Here is a 16,295-nt window from a genome sequence, read left to right as displayed (position 1 = left end):
TGTAGACGAGGCTCTCAGTGCCATGGGTTAGTGGTGGCCTTGGCAGTGCTGGGGAGCAGTTGGACTTGATGAGCTTAAAGGTCTTTTCCAACCCAGTTGATTCCATGATTCTATTTAATTTCCCAAATTCCCTTAAATATAAGGGGGAAATCTGAGGCTGGAGTGTGAGGTGTAAGGTGTTATAAAGAGTATATAGCCCATCATTACCCATGGAAATACTGTCCAGCAAGTTCCCCATGCCTGGGTACCACTTTGTGGCCCGTAGGACAATGTGTTACCTTTGACTTTCAGGTGCTAGTTCGTGCCACCACTGCTGCTTCTGTTGAGGGTTCTTCTGGCCATCATATGCAGTTGTCTCTCTTCTTTCTGGGGCCATCCAGGAGGGAAAAATACCCACTGTGGTAGTTGAGGCTGATGTCTGGCCCTGTGGTTTCCCCGAGGGAGGGTTTGCTCCTTTAATCATTAGCCTGAATGAACAATGAGATGAAATCTGTGCTCCTCTTGCTGGATGCTCGCAAGGGCTTTGTGCTGTTTGCCTTACCTGTAAGCATTTCTTTTATCTATTCCTTTTGTCTCCAGGGCTCCCAGACTGTCTGTAGGTCATGGAAAATCTGTGTCAAACCTCAGTGGGGAGACTAAGGGGAAGATAAAGCTCTTTGGATACTCAGGGAGCAGCTCCTTCAAGGGGAGGGCTGTAAGCTGCAGGAAAACATCCTGCTCCCCAAGGGATGCCTGGAGTGCAGAGCCCCAGAGAAGGTTTTATTTCCCTTGTTTGAATGTAGGCTAATCCTGAGTGTTGGCTTTGTTTGCTCTTCTTTGTGAGTCTGAGCCTGTCGATCAAGGATGAGCTCCCTTTCTGGTGGAAGATGCTGCTGTTCCTAAACCCCTTGGTGCTGTCAAATCCTTCTTAACTTAGGGAGAAATGAGATTGAGCCTGTTCTAAAAATGTAATGTATTTTATTGTGTTTAAATCTGATTTGGTTTGTAACAAAGGGACTTGCTTTCTGATAGCTGCTGGCAAGAAGAACTGGTTGCACTAAGCTCTGATCTGGCCATTGCTTGTCTCCTCTCAAAGGGACTGTGAAGGCCGAAGAAGTGAGGAGGCTTATCTTCCTTGAGTGTTGAGTACACAGAACTGCAGTGGCAGAGCCATGCACCAGCTGCCAAGCATGGAAAAGCCTGATGGTGGTGACTAGTTAATAAGTGATCTGCATTTAATGATTATTGGTTTTAATTGAGCACCAGCAGCAGTTTGTGAAGGTACCTGGGGGAATGTTACTCAGATGTTAGTCCTCACAGCAGGAAGAGAAACCTCTCTCTCCCCTCCTTCCAGAAAAGCCTGGGCACTGATGCAAGAAGAAGCTGGGCCACTGGTACCTGGCCATGCAGTGACTGCACTACCCAGTGCTTCAGAGCTGGGGTTGGACCTATGATAAGACAGAACATTCCTCTCTTTCTCTGGGTTTTTGGTAGGGTGTTTGTATAGAGCCACTCATTTATCATCCTTTCCAACAGATGCTGCTGTTGGGAAAAACATGGGTCTTCTGGGAATGCCTTTGGGCATGTCAGCAGGGAGCTGTGGAAACTAGGAGCTTTTTCTTCTTCAAGCTACTTTTTAAAGGTCATAGAGAAGATGATGTTGGGATTTTTTTCTCCCCATTGTTTTCTGTTATTAGCTCTGCATGCTGCCTGCCGTGTACCAAAAGATAATGCTTGTCCCTGTGTATGCAGACCCCAAAGAGCTGCAAGTGGGCTTAAGCAGTCCTTAATGTCCTGCCGAGCAGAGTGCCCGTTGCTTGGACCTTGTGTTGGCACACCAGAGCATGCCAGACCAAGGTTGTTTATGTTGGGCCCCTCTTACTTCTCTATCCCAAAGCAATCAGCTGGCTAATGGTGGTCACTGTGCTGAATTTGGGTTGAGAGGGAAAGATGGATTCCTGCCCTTGTTCTGACTTCATGGGAACAAATTCCACCACACATATAGATCCTGGATGCTGCTTCCCTAAGGAACCACGCTGCACTGTGCTGAAGACCCAAAAGAATTGCTATTTAAGATCATGTATAGTGCAGTATCTTGCATGTGACTGGTGATTTTAGGGGTGCTTCAGCCAAAAAAAGGGAGTCAAAGAGATGTTTAGTGCCTAAAGCAAGTGTTATTTTTAGGAGCTCCTGCACAGAGCCAACTCCTGTATCCCAGAGAGGATTATGGAAACAGGAGCCTGTGCATGAGCATCCTTTCCTCCGTGGGACTCACCAGCTACTTGGGGATATAGGGCCTTTCTACCTGTGTCTGATGAGGTTCCAGGTAGGAGCTGTGTTGTGGTGCCATCCTAGGCACGGTGCCTGCAGATTCGGGAGTGGACCATGAAGGTTGTGGTGATGGGCACAGGCAGGAGTTGGCCATGCATCTATAGGCAGCCTATGGGGGTTCCTTTACCTTCTAGCCTGGCTTGCTTTCTTCCAGGTGTTGGTTTCCATTATTAGAGGATGGGAAATGGGATTCTGCATTTCAGAGCCAGGATGCAAATCCAGCCTCCCTTGGATGCCTTTTAAGTAGGGGTGCTTCTACGCTGCTTTGAACTGGGATTTGAATATCAAACCACCTCCTTTACTTACCTGTCTGGTGCAGCTGGCTTGGAGCCGTTTTGAGGTTAATAAATGCTTTGAAAGGTGCTGCTGAGGCACAGCCCAGGTCACACCTCAGCAGGGAGCATGGCTGGGTACCAAGGGGTGGGAATGAGGTGGCTGTACCCCTGCTAATCCCAGTCAGGGCCTCCAGGAGAGCCCTGTGTCTGCCCACATTCCATGGGGTTCTGTGGCAGCGGGAGCAAGTTCTGCCCAGGCTAAAAATGCTGTGTTGCTGTTACCACTACCCTTTGGCTCAGACCTTAGTGGCTGTGTCTCCTCCTTGCACCCCATCCCCACCTGGCTTTGGTGCTCTTCCCATCTCCCATCGCCTCTGCCCATCCTCCTGTGTGTTTTCCCCAGCACATAACGTGCATGCTGAGCCTCCCCAGCTCAGATCACCAGGGGCAAAGCACAGGAAGGAGGTGGTTCTGTGGCCATCAGTAGGTTTCAGAGTTAAAACTCGCACTGCACGGTGGGGAGCAATCCGTCTCCTCCAAAACTGTTGCTTTGAGTCATTATACAGTCCCCAACTGCTTTGCTTGATGCTGTTTTCTTGTTTATGTTGAGCAGCAGAAGGAACGAGAGAATCTGTGTCCTATAGCTCTATCCTTCTTAACCCCAGTGGTGCACTTGGCTCTTGGTGGCCTCTTCTGATGCCTCAGACCTGCTCAGCCTCTGGCAAGAGATGGGAGTCATCCATCTGCCTGGAAAGGCAGTTTTGAGGCTGCTAAATCTTGCCCTTCCTAAGGATCACCCCGATCCTCTGCCTGCAGAGGAGAGGGTGATGGATCCATGGGTTGGGTGCTGAGGAAGTGGTGCTGAATAGGAAGTTCTGGCGCAGGTGTGAGATCTAAATGCTTCTTAATGCCCTTAAAGAATAATGCTCTTTGAAATGTATTTTCCTTGCTTGCTTAACAAGAGGGTTTATTACTTCTCCTGCTCACACAGGAAACCAATGTAAGCACTTTGGAGGAGCAAACAAGCGCTGGGCTGCAGCTGTAATTAGAATTGAGCCCAGCTTTAAGCTGGAAGCAGATAAGGGGAAAATCAATGTGCATTTGCCTTGCAAATTGCTGGAGTGCTTTCAGATGTTCCCATCTTCCACCAACTGTCCCTGTGAAACTGCCTGTGTGAGGATTTAACCCTTCTTCTGCCCCAGAGCCAAACCCACTGGGGTTTGCCCACAGCTCTGTGCTGCTGTGAAGGTGAGTGGTGTTCCCGACAGGAGCCAGCTGCTTCCTTCGGTACTCACTGGTGTTTGGCATCCCTTGCGGGGCTGTCCCCCGCATCCCTGAGCTGTGCTTTGCCTTTATGGAAGGGACGTGTTGGAACACTGACCTCTTGGTGTTCACCCATCCTGGAGTGAGCATCCTGAGCACGCTGGTGCCACGGCTCCAGATCTGGCTGGAGGAAAACAAGGAGGTATTCAGCAAATGATCACCCAGGGCACGGTGTGGGATCTCTCTGCTTGATTCCCGTGCTTTAAAGAGGGAATGCCATTTTCCTAATACAAAACACCTTTCTGTAGCCACTTGAGGCTTGAGGTGGGATTTGCCCTGCTGAGGCTGTTGTGGTCCACAGGCTCTGGCAGAGGATAGGGGAGCCCTGGGGAGCAGGCTGTTGATTCTGTTGGTCAGATCCTATCCTCTGGGAAGTGCCACTTAAACCCTTCCTTTCCAGGGCTGTGTTGTGGGGTTTCTCCTATCTCAACTTGCTTTGTACTTGGAGCAGATCTCCTAAAGTTAAGGGTTAGCTCCTGTCTTCAAGATAGGAGCTTTTATCCTCAAGATAGGAGCTAACCCTGCTCTGTCATTTCTTTCCCTAAGTCATCACTAGCTGGCAAACCAGGACTGCTGCTGTTCCTCTTCCCCACTTCTTCCAAACCATGCAAAAAAACTCAGCTTTTAGGTCCATAAATGATGGAGAAGGAGGAGGTTTCTGAACTGGCATGGGGAGGCAGAGGAGCAGTGAGAAGAGCAAGAACATCCCAAGCCAAGCCATAGTCCTGTAGTGCTCTCAACTGGCCCTTTGCCTGGCTCTCACCCCAGCCCATCTCCTCCCAAGGCTGATCATAGTGTAGAATCCCAGCCTGGTTTGTGTTGGAAGGGAGTTTAATCCAGGAAGTTCATCCAACTCCAACCCCTTGCCACAGGCAGGGACACCTTCTGCTAGAGCAGGTTGCTCCAAACCCCAATTTTCTCAGCCTGGACCTTTGTCCAGCTCCCATCCCAAACTGTTCTGGTTGGCTCATACCCACCGATGATGCTCCTCTGGGCTCAGGGGGGGAAGCTGTATGGACCATGCTGGAGATTAGTTGCCTTGATTAAAGGCATCTGTTCTCCTTAGCCCCTGGGATGCTTTAAACTGCTTATGGTGGTGCCTGAACATCTTGAGAGGTTGCCTGGAAGATGAGGCTGGGGAAAGGTGCTTCATTCCATTAATGGGATTACTCTTCTGAGAAGCCTGGTGGCCTCATTTCACCAGCTGCTGCTTTCGAAAGGGAGGCTTTCGAGTGGCTTCTCCAGGGACTTCCCTGCATGGTTCCTTTCCCATTCCTGCCTGCCTTGCCTCTCTCAGTTATTTCTCACCTCTGTCCTTCAGGCCCTGCTGAAGATGGACTGCCAGGGGCTGGTGGTGCGGCTCATCCAGGACTTTGTGCTGCTGACCACAGCAGTGGAGGTGGCCCAGCGCTGGAGGGAGCTCGCCGAGAAGCTCGCCAAGGTCTCCAAGCAGCAGATGGATGCTTATGAGGCCCCGCACCGGGACAAGACAGGGACAGTGGACAGCGAGGTGAGAGCGGATGGAGCTTGGTCTCCATGGGTCCCTTAGGGTTGAGGATACCTTCAGAGAGAGTTCTGCTGGAGCATGTTTCAGGGATAAGAGGGATTGGGGTACGGGGGAGAGATTTTGGGGTGTTCTTTCTCAGGAATGTGCTTGTTCTGGGATGGGGGTGCAATGGGGGTACATTGGATGAGGCTTTCCAGCCTGCCTTGGCTCTGAGCTACTCCCCCTCTGCCCCATGTCCCTGGAGGTGTTCACACACCGTGCAGACGAGGCCCTCAGTGACATGGGTTAGTGGTGGCCTTGGCAGTGCTTGGTTGAAGATTGGACTGGATGATCTTAAAGGTCTTTTCCAACCTGGTTGACTGGTTCTCTGACCACAGGCCATGTGGAAGCCTGCGTATGACTTCCTTCTCACCTGGAGCAGCCAGATGGGCGACAGCTATCGCGACGTGATCCAGGAGCTGCACACTGGGCTGGACAAGATGAAGAACCCCATCACCAAGCGCTGGAAGCACCTCACTGGCACCCTGATCCTCGTCAACTCCTTGGACATGCTGCGGGCAGCTGCCTTCAGCCCACAGGACCACGAGGACTTTGCCATCTAGGTCCTGCAGTGCTGGTTTTGTCCGTATCTCCTTTGCTGGCGTGTTTTTCCTGTGCTTTTTCCCCTTTCTTAAGCAGTTGACTCTAAAAAGAGATGGAGGTTGTTGCTCTTCTTGGGCTTTAAGAGGCCAAAGTTTCTAAGTTCTCCACCAGGACTGGGAATCAGCAGGAGACATCCCTCCTTGATGGGAAGGCATCCAGCAGGGAATGGCTTTTCCTATGGCATTGATACCACTTCTTTCTTACTAAAAAACTTTCAAGGGGGGGAGGGAACGCGAGAGAGATCCCATTTTTTAGGCATTTACAAATAAAAGTCTACTTTTTGTAACAAGCAGGAAAGGTTGGAACCACGGGGGGGGGCTGTGTCTCTTTTTTACACTATAGAACCCCCTTTTAAATCGTTTCGGAGACAAATGTGAGTCATGTAAATGTGTCTTTTGAAGAGGAAAGCACAGTAAATGCCCTTCCTCCCCACCACGGGCAGGCTTGGGCAGGCTACCAGGCAGTAAAGCACTGTGGGAACTGGGGATGTTCTTAGCCCAACAAGCATCTTTCACCAGAAAGGGTTTATTTTAACAGGGAATGTTTAAGTGCTCACACACCATGTAGACGAGGCCCTCAGTGACATAGGTTAGTGGTGGCCTTGGCAGTGCTGGGGAATGGTTGGACTTGATGAGCTTAAAGGTCTTTTCCAAGTGGTTGATTCTGTGATTCTCTGATTTTAGGTTTTGTTCTCAATTTCGTTGATTTCTGTTTGATTTTCATGTCTCTGCAAATCTGTGTTTTCTCATGGCAGGGGATTGGAACTGGGCAATCTTAAGGTCCTTTCCAACCCAAACCAGTCTGGGATTCAAGGATGCCCTGGCCATGTGCCTCCTTGCTCCTACCTGGTCTGGGCAAGAAGGGCACCAGCCTTTGATGTGGGCAGTTCCCCCTTACTGCTGACTGACTCTCTCTTAACACTTCAACTTTCAAGGAAGGATTTGGCTCTTTTTCCCCTTGGGCCAATGATAGGAACAAACTCCTTCAGCACCCGTCCCCTTGCGAGTGCATTTACACCATCTCCTCGTCTGCTTCAGCCATCACAATTGAATGATGATCTTGCAGCGGCTCAGCATTAATGACTGAAGATGATGTGTCAGAAGAGGAGAGGGAAGAAAAGTCACCTCTGGGTTATCAGTGTCTGTATAGAAGAGCTGGTTTATCCATGAGGTTTGCTTTGTCCTCGCCAGCGCTCAGTGTCTGCATGTCCAGTTCAGTGTGCAATGAGAACCAGAGACTGATTAAAAGCCCTGGAGCTCTGTGGGCATCTATTTCCATCCCTGGAAATCCCCACTGAAAAGCAATTGCTTTGCTTCCTTTCCAGCTCTTAATTAAATGCTCCTTGTGGATTAGCTGCTGTGAGGACACCCCTGTCTTGCAACAGGAGGAGCTGATCACAAGTGCTTAGAGGAAAGAAGGTGGTTCAAGGGCTGCTCATAGGTTTTCCTCTTAGGGCAGGTTTCTTTGTCACCAAGGTCCATCCCTCCCCAGGGCTGTCACCTCCTCTCATGGCCATAGCCCACATGCCTGGTGGAGACCCAAAGGTTCTCTTTCCTTTGTAGGAAACCCCTTTGGTGAGGGTCATGATGCATTGCTTGGACTCGCGATGGGCTTTGCTGGCATCTCAAGCCCATCTGGCTCCAGAATCCAGTTCCAGGCTTGGGTTTCCTTGTCTGCTGGACCCTTTTGCACCTTAATAACCCAAAGCCAACTTCTTCAGGCCTGATGCCTCAGAAAACATGGGCTTGAATGACTGTAAATAGATGGAGGTGGTGTTCATCCCTGGAAATGCGGCTCCCAGAGTGACCCTCTAAAGCCTCCTGTTGGAAGCCCTTTGTTCTGATAACAGGCTTTACCCCAAGCATCCCCTGGGGCTCACCTCTTCACAGACTTAATCCACTGGTGAAATTCAGGGACTTCCAAGCTACAGGTGACACATTTAAGGCTTCTTTATTATAATGGGGGTAGGAAAGCAGGATATAAAGGTGTGTTTTTCCCAAAGGCTATGTGCAGAGAAACCTGGCCAAAAGATAGGCAAGCTTTACTCACTGAGCAGTGAGGGGATGACTGATGGCTTGGTTTGGGGTGGAAGGACCCTACATGGAAAGGAGCCTCAGGCTGGGATCACCATGTGTTGGGTTTGTTATTGCACACCAGACTCGCTCACTGCTGGGTTGTGGTTTCCCCTTCTTCCCCCTGCCCATCACTGGCTTCTTTCTCTACACTGAAATAATTTTGCACCCACTCTAAGGAGTTCAGACCAACCATTTGTAGCCGAGACTCGAAGGGACAGCCCCACCATCTACTTGAGCAGCCTCCAGAACATACCAAGCCCCAGGTTCCTGCCCTGCTCTGATTACCCCCCACTGAATGGTAATTAAAGCTTCCAGCAGATGCTTTGCGAAGTCTGGTCCCTTGCTGGGAGGGATGCTCGGTAACAGATGCAGCTTGCTTAGCTCTGCCTTAGCCAAGGGGGCCATGTCACCCCCAGCGTAAGGCTGGTACCATGTCAGGGAGGAAATCTGCTCCATTTGTTCAGGCTGGCTTTTGGAGCCGGGTCATGCCATAGGATAAGCCAGCCAGTATCTGGCTGGAGGGGATTTAGGATTTGCTGGTGATTGAACAGCCCGTGCTGATGACTTGCTTTTATCATTGTAAGCAATCAGATCTGGTGTATGAAACCTTTCACCTGTCCTTAATGGGAAGGGAATTGATGCTGGGAGTGCTCGCTAGTACCTGTCAAAGCAATGTGCAACAGCAGCTTATAGGGAGAGCCCTGACACCCACCTCTTGCCTGGGGTCTGGAGCTGGCCCAAGTGCAGCATGTCATGGAATGGGACATCTCTAGTGCCAAACCCCACTGGGATGCTGCATGGGGATATAGCTCCAGAGAATGATGCAGAAGGCATGGCATGTGGTGGGGCAGCCTTGACTGCAGCCCCCAGCATCACCCTGCACTGCTCCCAGACATGGTGCCTGCAATCCTGAAGCAGCTTTGTGGATGCACATGGATTTTGTGTGGTGGGTTTTGGGTTTGGGATGTTTTCTTTTGGGGGTGAGGGTGTTGCTGTTTTCTCTTGTTTTGTTTTTTTATTAAATGGGGCTGGTGCTGCTGTTGGCAGGTCGCATCCCCTCGCCGCTGCTCCACATTTGCTCACCTTGAGCTTTCAGTGCTTTCCCCCCGTGGGGAAACAAGGCTGAAAGGGGGTTTGGGAACTCCCATGCCACCCCCTGTGACAACTGGATCATGGCTGGCTGTTGGCAGCAGCAAGTATTTACTTCTTAGATCAAGTGAAGTCATTGCAGTGGGAGCATCAACATGGGAGCAGGCAGGCCAAGGCAGCACTGGGACCCATGTGCAGGTGGCTGCCCTGAGCACCCTGCACAGGGAAGGAGGATGGGGTGCTTGTTGGGAGGTCACTGCTGGTTCTTGCTCTGCCCTTGAATAACAGCATGTTTATTTAACCATCTGTGTGACTTGGAAGGAGGCGAGTCCCCCTCTGAGTGCTGTGTCTAGTGGCTGGGCCAGGGCTTGTCTTGGACCCACTAGCTGGGAGATGGAGGAGCCCGAGAGCTGCCTGGAGCTCCCATGGCAGTGGGAGAACCTCAGTGTTGCCCCTCGCCATGAACACTGCCAGGGATGGGGCAGCCACAGCTTCTCTGGGAAAAGTCTGTGCCAGCGCCTCAGCACCCTCACAGGGAAGAGCTTCTGCCCAAGAGCTCATCTCCATCTCCCCTCTGGCGGGTTAAAGCCATTCCCCTTGTCCTGTCCCTCCAGGCTCTTGTCCAAAGCCCCTCTCCAGGTTTCCTGAAGCTCCTTTAGGCACTAGAGCTGCTCTAAGGTCTCCCCTTAAGGTGTCTTCTCTTCTCCAGGCTGACCCAGCCCAGCTCTCTCAGCCTGGCTCCAGAGCAGAGCTGCTCCAGCCCTTGCAGCATCAACCATTTGACCATCAGTTTGTGCCTCCTTTCTGCAAGGGCAGAGAAGGGATTTTGGCTCCTGTCTGTTGGCAGGTGTTTAAAAGCAGAGATTTAAGGGTTTGCTGCCAAAGCTCAGGCTGAGGTGACTGCACCCTGGAGCGAGGTGGAGACTGAACAGCTCGGGGAGAGGAGCAGTGGTCGTTCTCTGCCTCAGTTTCCCCTGCTGGTAAGTGACCCACTCTCAGCTCTGTTACTTACAGATGTGTTGTGGCCAATGAGCTCTCCTTCTCCCAGGAAGTGAGGCAGGGGCCTGGGACTCTGTTCTGCTTAAGGGGCAGCGTGGCTCTATGTATTTCTGAGAGAGTGGCAGTTGGTCAGTTCTTGAGTTCAACCAGTGGCGGTAACAGGAAACAAGAATGACTTTCTGAAGCCCTTAGAAATGATCATAAAAACATGGAAAAATGGATCAAATTGAATGCCTGAAATTGGGAAATTTAAATACTAGCTACAAAGTCATTTGTTGTTATGTTCTGGAGAAGTAGTCACGAAGGCTGAATATGCTGGTGAAAAGAGAAATGGATTTATTTGGGTTCAGTCAGAGTTGGCCTCCAGGGTATCCTCTCTTCTGAGTAGCTGCACAGAAAACCTAGGGAGACAAAAGCCTCATCCCTGTCAGTGTTCAAGGCCAGGTTGGACACAGGGGCTTGGAGCAACCTGCTCTAGTGGAAGGTGTCCCTGTCCGTGGCAGGGGGTTGGGACTGGATGAGCTTTAAGGTCTCTTCCAACCCAGACCAGTGTGGGATTCCATATGGTACTCAAGGGGCATTAAGATAGGACAGCATCCCCAGATTAACTCTTCCCTTGAGAAGGTTTGGGAGGGCCACGTTGCAGTGATGCTACAGCCCCTCTGGTTCTCTTCTCTGCACCGGAGCTGCTTGTCCCACACCTTCTGGCTCCTCACTCACTCTGAAATCCATCCCCGTGCAGCAGGGGCCATATTCATGGAGCATAGATGGGTGAACAAGTCGCTATAACTTCCCCCAGCCCAGCGGCTCTGCCTTGGTGGGGAAGGATGTTCTCCTTGCTCCTTCTCGTCGGTGATACCATTAATGATATTTGACTGTCCTCTGCTGGGCATAGCTGAAACTGAACACAACGGGACTGTTGTTCAGTCCTGGCCCTGCACATCCCCTCAAGCCCTTTCTCTCTGTTTCATTTTTCCAAGGAAAAAGAAAGAGCAGGACGAAAGAGGTGAGGCTAAGGAGAGCAAAGGGAAAAGGAGAAGAGAACACCTGGTTTCTGCTGCTGTTTTGCTTTAATTGTGTTCAAGTTCTTTCCAGAAGACATGGGATGAGCATTTTGAGCCTTCATCCCTTTCTTGTAGCTCCTACACAAGAGGGTTTTGAGTTAAACCCCAACAAATCCAATTAAGATTAATTCTTTTTAACTCTGTTCATCTGATCTGAAATCAAGGGGGGGGGGTTCTCTTGTCCACACAGAGAAAGTCACTGGATGGGGGCAGCCAGAGATGTCACTGCAGGAACTGTGTGGAGCTGCAATAGCTGCATCTTAAAAGCAGGTCAGCTGTCAGGCACAGTGGAGGCTCTCTCTGTGACCCAAAGAAGAGTTTCCTTCTGTTTACCTGGGGCAGGAGGAGGGGAGGCAAAGGCAGAAGATGAAAAGCAAAAGGTCCTGGACAGGTTGCATTGGCATGGATGTCCTCAGGAATCAGGCACTGCAATAGGGACAGGCTGAGGAGAAGAGGGACTGTCGTCTTAAGCTTCACAGCTCCCACTGAAGTACCTGCTTTTTCAAACAGCAATAGAAAAGAACAGCAGCAGGTACATAGCAGGATGCCTGTGCCATGACATACTAGGATGTCCCAGCCTGTTTTGAGCCCTCACTAGTAACTTTAAGGCCTTTTCTAATTTTTTTAGCAGTAGGAACTGTGGCAGCCTCAAGATGTAACCTCTCAGCAAGGACCAAGTCACCAAGCAGTGATGCTGAGAACTGGCTTTTGTGCATCGAGGTAGCTTCCACACCGTGAGGCTTCTCTAGCTCTCTCCCCATGATTGAACAAGCTTTCCCTTCTGCAGCCCCATATCTCTCAAGTTGGAAAACACAAGAGCCATTATTGTTAGAACTGGTGATTTATTTGTAAGGCTGGGCTTTGGGTCTTTACCTGAGCAACACTTACAACAAGTACATCAATTGGGTTTTATAAACAATGCTTACAAAGCTCTGATCACCCAACAGGTAAGCTCCAGATACAGCACTCTGCCTGATGGGGAGCTTGGGTGAAACACCAGTGGCTTTACAATGACTTCCCTGCCAAAACCTTAGTTTTGTTCAGGGGATTGTAAGCACACACAAAACCCATGGAAGATGTGCATCTAGCTGGCTTATGTGACACATATTGTCAGTGTATAACATTTGCCTCTTCTACAACAGCAGCTACACAAAGGTTTCAAAGTGCTTGGTAAACCTGACAGCCTTAAACTAGGGCAAATGGTTCTCCTAAAGCCCTTGAAGCAGTGTCTTATGAAATCCCTGTATATATATCTCTCCATTGCATATAGAGGTAAAAAAAAGAAGTCAGCGTGAGTCCTCTGTACGCCAAGATGTGGAAGCCAGGAGCCTTGGACTTCACACTGATATCTTCCCAAGTGACTGAAGCACTCCTACACAAAGTAATTTTAACAACCAATTCTTAATTAAAGGCAACAATTATACCAGTGAAACAACTCTTCCCATGGTGCTAATTTAAAGGAACTCTTATTTCTTGACCAGAAGCCAGCAGTCAGTGAAATGTGGGATGTTCTCTGATCATCTGGTCTGGAGCAGAGGCTTATCTCCTACCATTGGTTTCACCTGCTAGTGGGACTTGGATTTGGTTGGCTTTCTTGTTCTTCCCTTCTTAGAGAAGCACCTGCGGCAGCAGAACAGGCAGCACTTCAGAGAAATGAAGAGGGAGAGGAGGGCCACGACGAGGAGGAAGGCGAAGACATCCAGGGAGTGGTACTGGATCCAGTTCAGGTCATGAGCAGCAGGTCGGAGGTGTGGGGCTCCTTTGTGCCTCATTACAAATTCTACCCAGTGCACAGCCAGGTCCATGGGGTGGATGGGCCTGTCGAGGTGAAGGTCTGAGAGACGCTTGATGTTCTCTTTGTACCTGTCAAGACAAGATGTTCAGTGGTTCCAATGACTTATGCTTCTGAGACTGTGACCCCAGAGGAAAGGGACACGCTGTCATTTGACTCATAGCCCGCTGGGAACTTCTGTGGTGGTGTTTCCCCACCACCCCACCCTCCCCATAAGAAGGATATGGCCCCAGAAAAGTGGTGCCTTCAATGGCAAAAACAGAGGGAAAGGTTTTAGGAAAGAGGAAAAAGTAAAAGCTTAGTTTGAGCTGTCGTCAAAATCTCTGGGGTGAAGGCATCTGGTTGAAATGTGACTGGGTATAGAAAAGCCTTCAGTTTTTCAAGATCAAGGTGCATTATTATTATTATTCTTATTAATTATTATTATTACTACTGTTGTATTCATTGCTTTAAGAATACTGGTTAGGAAGCAATAGCAATAAGATGACATTTCTTGAAACATGGTGGGGAAGAGGATGCCAAGTACTGAGAAGCCCTCAGAGAAGCAGGGAAAAGGAGGTATATCATAGAATCACAGAATGGTTAGGGTTGGAAAGGACTTTAAGATCATCTAGTTCCAACCCCCCTGCCTGTGGCAGGAGAGTCTTGAAGCTCCCCTTCACCATGATGCCTTAAAAGACCTTGGGCATGCTGACTGTATTACCATGGTGTCTAGAGTAGTTCCCTGTACTGCCTCAGCATACTCTTGCATGTTTCTTCAGCTCTATGCTGGAATTGTCCAGCTTTGCCAAGCCAGGCAGCAGCTCACTGTGCTCATATGAGCACTGGGAGGGGATATGACTGAGAAAGCCAGTCTGTAAAAGGAATGAGGTCTGTTTAATAAACCCTGCCAGCTGGAAGACAATGCTTCCTGCTGTAGCACAGCCTCTGAACTACACTGAGGCACCGCCAGTTGCCTCCTTCTTCCTGCTGCTGCTGTGCAGACAGCATCTCTGGGAGAGCCTCATGCAAAGAACATCAGCCAGGCAGCTGAGCCTTTCAACCTTTTCAGGCTCCCCACTGGCTCACACCACCACCAATTTGGGGAACAAAACCAGTTTGCCACATCTCCCTTCCCAATTGCCTTTTCTGCCATGTTGGATGAAAGCCCTCTACATCACTGCCTGGTCATTTTGGCTTTGTGCTCATCTTTTGTCAACTTGAATTCTTCCATTGCATATATACCCCATCTTCTCTGATACCCAAATCCTCTCATATCAACTGGTTCTTGTCAACTGATGCTTCTATTCCTGGGCACTGAGAAGGACAGTGCTGTTAAAGGGGCAGGATGAGGTTAACCCAGGGCCAGCATATCAGCCTCTCAGCGATGTAACTTTGATATAAGAAGGCATATAAGAACAGATTAACATTCTGTTAAGCTGGAAGCTAGCATGCTGGTGTTACACAGGGTAGAAGGAGAAAGGCTGTGTTTCTATTACTGACTTTTTGTCATTAATAACTGTTTGCAGAGCAGTGGATATGTCCTTTGTAGTCATTTCAAGTACGTTCAGTGTCAGTCCTGCTCCCCGTGACTCTATTCGCTTCGCATTGTCCATCTGGTCTCCAAACAAAGGCATTAGCACCATTGGCACTGCATTGCATATGCCCTCGTAAATGCCATGGGAGCCTCCGTGGGTAATAAAGGCACGAGTCTTAGGGTGAGCTGTGGAGGAAAGAAAAAGTTGCTCAGTTCTTTGACTTAGGAAGTCACAGTAACACATTCTTAGGGAAAAACTGCCACAAAAAATGGCACTGGTAGGTGTCAGTCAAGAACTTTGGGTTGTCGTGTGCATCATGACTTAGGACTGCAGGCTGGTTAAAGACCCCCGGTTTTGACATTAAGGGGAGTCAAGTGTTGGGACAATGTTCCAAACAGAGTTCTTTCATAAGTCAACGCTTTTGAAGGTGCAATCAGATAAATTTCTAAGAGACAAGCTCTGTTTCAAACAGCAAAGGTTGTTAAGGAGGCCCTGTGACCCACAGTGATACAGGGAGTTAGTAGAGATGATGCTAATGGTGCCTTACAGCAGCAGTATGGGATTCAAAGCAACATGCTGGTATCACTCAAGTTATCTCAGTTACCTAGAAGGTCGTTCTGGGGCAGCCATTTGACGAGCTTTACGTTCTTGGGCAGGTTGGGGGGCACCTGTCCTGTGTATCGCCACAAAACCTTGCAAAAGAAGTAAGCAAAATGTCAGTTCTCAGCAAGTGGCCTCTTGGTGCTCCTCAGTGGGTTTGAAAAGCACAGCTGAAAAACATCCATGGTGCATAAACCCCATTTTGTTGTGCAGAATAGCTGGGTGATATTTTCTTGTGGCATCAGGGAGCAGGAGAAAGAAGGGAGGACCAAGCCCACTGAAAGCTGAAGGTAATCATGTACTGTGTTTGGAAACCATGTTGGATTGCTGTGCTGGAAGGAGAAGAGGGAAACCATACCGTTTGAGGAACTGTTCCCAAGGCATCTGCAATTTCTTTGGCTTTCTTTATAGGAATCTCAGAGACCATGGAGCCCAGGGAGAAGACAACGATGCCATGTTCTCCAGAGGCATTCACAATAGCTTCAAATTCCTGCCAACACAAAGCACATCCGTAGTTAAAGTCCTTTTCATGTCATATGCCTTAAGTTCTGTCACGTTCCCACAAAACTGTCAGGAAAGGCAAGAAAATAAGCAGTCAACACAACAAAATGTTGATCAGGAAAATTAGTTATCTATCTATCTATCTATCTATCTATCTATCTATATCTCTCTATATATATCCATATCCTGTTCAGCCTGGAGAAGCTGCATGGAGGCATTGGTTCAGCTTCCAGTACCGAAGGGAGCTACAAGGATGCACAGAGGGACTCTTCATCAGGGACTGTTGTGATAGGACAAGGGGTGGTGGGTTCAAACTAAAACTGGGGAAGTTCAGGTTAGATCTTAGGCAGAAGCTTTTCCCTGTGAGGGTGCTGAGGCGCTGGCACAGGGTGCCCAGAGAAGCTGTGGCTGCCCCATCCCTGGCAGTGTTCAAGGCCAGGTTGGACAGAGGGGCTTGGAGCAAACTGCTCTAGTGGAAGGTGTCCTTGCCCGTGGCAGGGGGTTGGGACTGGATGAGCTTTAAGGTCCCTTCGAACCCAAGCCAGGCTGAGATTATATGGTTCTGTATGAAAATGAGTCCCAGGGAACAAATGAATGGGCA

At 49.5% G+C, this 16,295-nt stretch overlaps 2 protein-coding genes across 6 annotated transcripts in view; one reads left to right on the top strand and one right to left on the bottom strand.

The window, feature by feature from the left end:
• The window catches only part of SH3BP4 (SH3 domain binding protein 4), a 34,914-nt gene extending 26,460 nt beyond the window's left edge, over nucleotides 1-8,454 (top strand). Inside the window, exons 4-5 of the mRNA XM_030488357.1 lie at nucleotides 5,230-5,418; nucleotides 5,793-8,454. Coding sequence (XP_030344217.1) covers nucleotides 5,230-5,418; nucleotides 5,793-6,017 — 414 coding nt within the window. The 3' untranslated portion in view covers nucleotides 6,018-8,454. The remainder of the gene's footprint in view (nucleotides 1-5,229; nucleotides 5,419-5,792) is intronic.
• Nucleotides 8,455-12,109: 3,655 nt separating this feature from the next.
• LOC115608460 (UDP-glucuronosyltransferase 1-1-like) overlaps nucleotides 12,110-16,295 on the bottom strand; it is a 31,313-nt gene continuing 27,127 nt past the window's right edge. For all 5 annotated transcript variants that reach the window (XM_030487287.1, XM_030487290.1, XM_030487286.1 and 2 more), the window contains 4 exons: nucleotides 15,552-15,683; nucleotides 15,198-15,285; nucleotides 14,559-14,778; nucleotides 12,110-13,147 (listed from right to left, as the gene is read on the bottom strand). In XM_030487287.1, coding sequence (XP_030343147.1) covers nucleotides 12,850-13,147; nucleotides 14,559-14,778; nucleotides 15,198-15,285; nucleotides 15,552-15,683 — 738 coding nt within the window. In that variant the 3' untranslated portion in view covers nucleotides 12,110-12,849. The remainder of the gene's footprint in view (nucleotides 13,148-14,558; nucleotides 14,779-15,197; nucleotides 15,286-15,551; nucleotides 15,684-16,295) is intronic.

The sequence above is a fragment of the Strigops habroptila genome, chromosome 5 (assembly GCF_004027225.2).
Source record: "Strigops habroptila isolate Jane chromosome 5, bStrHab1.2.pri, whole genome shotgun sequence".
Lineage (NCBI taxonomy): Eukaryota > Metazoa > Chordata > Aves > Psittaciformes > Psittacidae > Strigops > Strigops habroptila.
The sequence above is the reverse complement of the archived record's forward strand: the minus strand, read 5'-3'. Positions and strand labels throughout refer to the sequence as shown.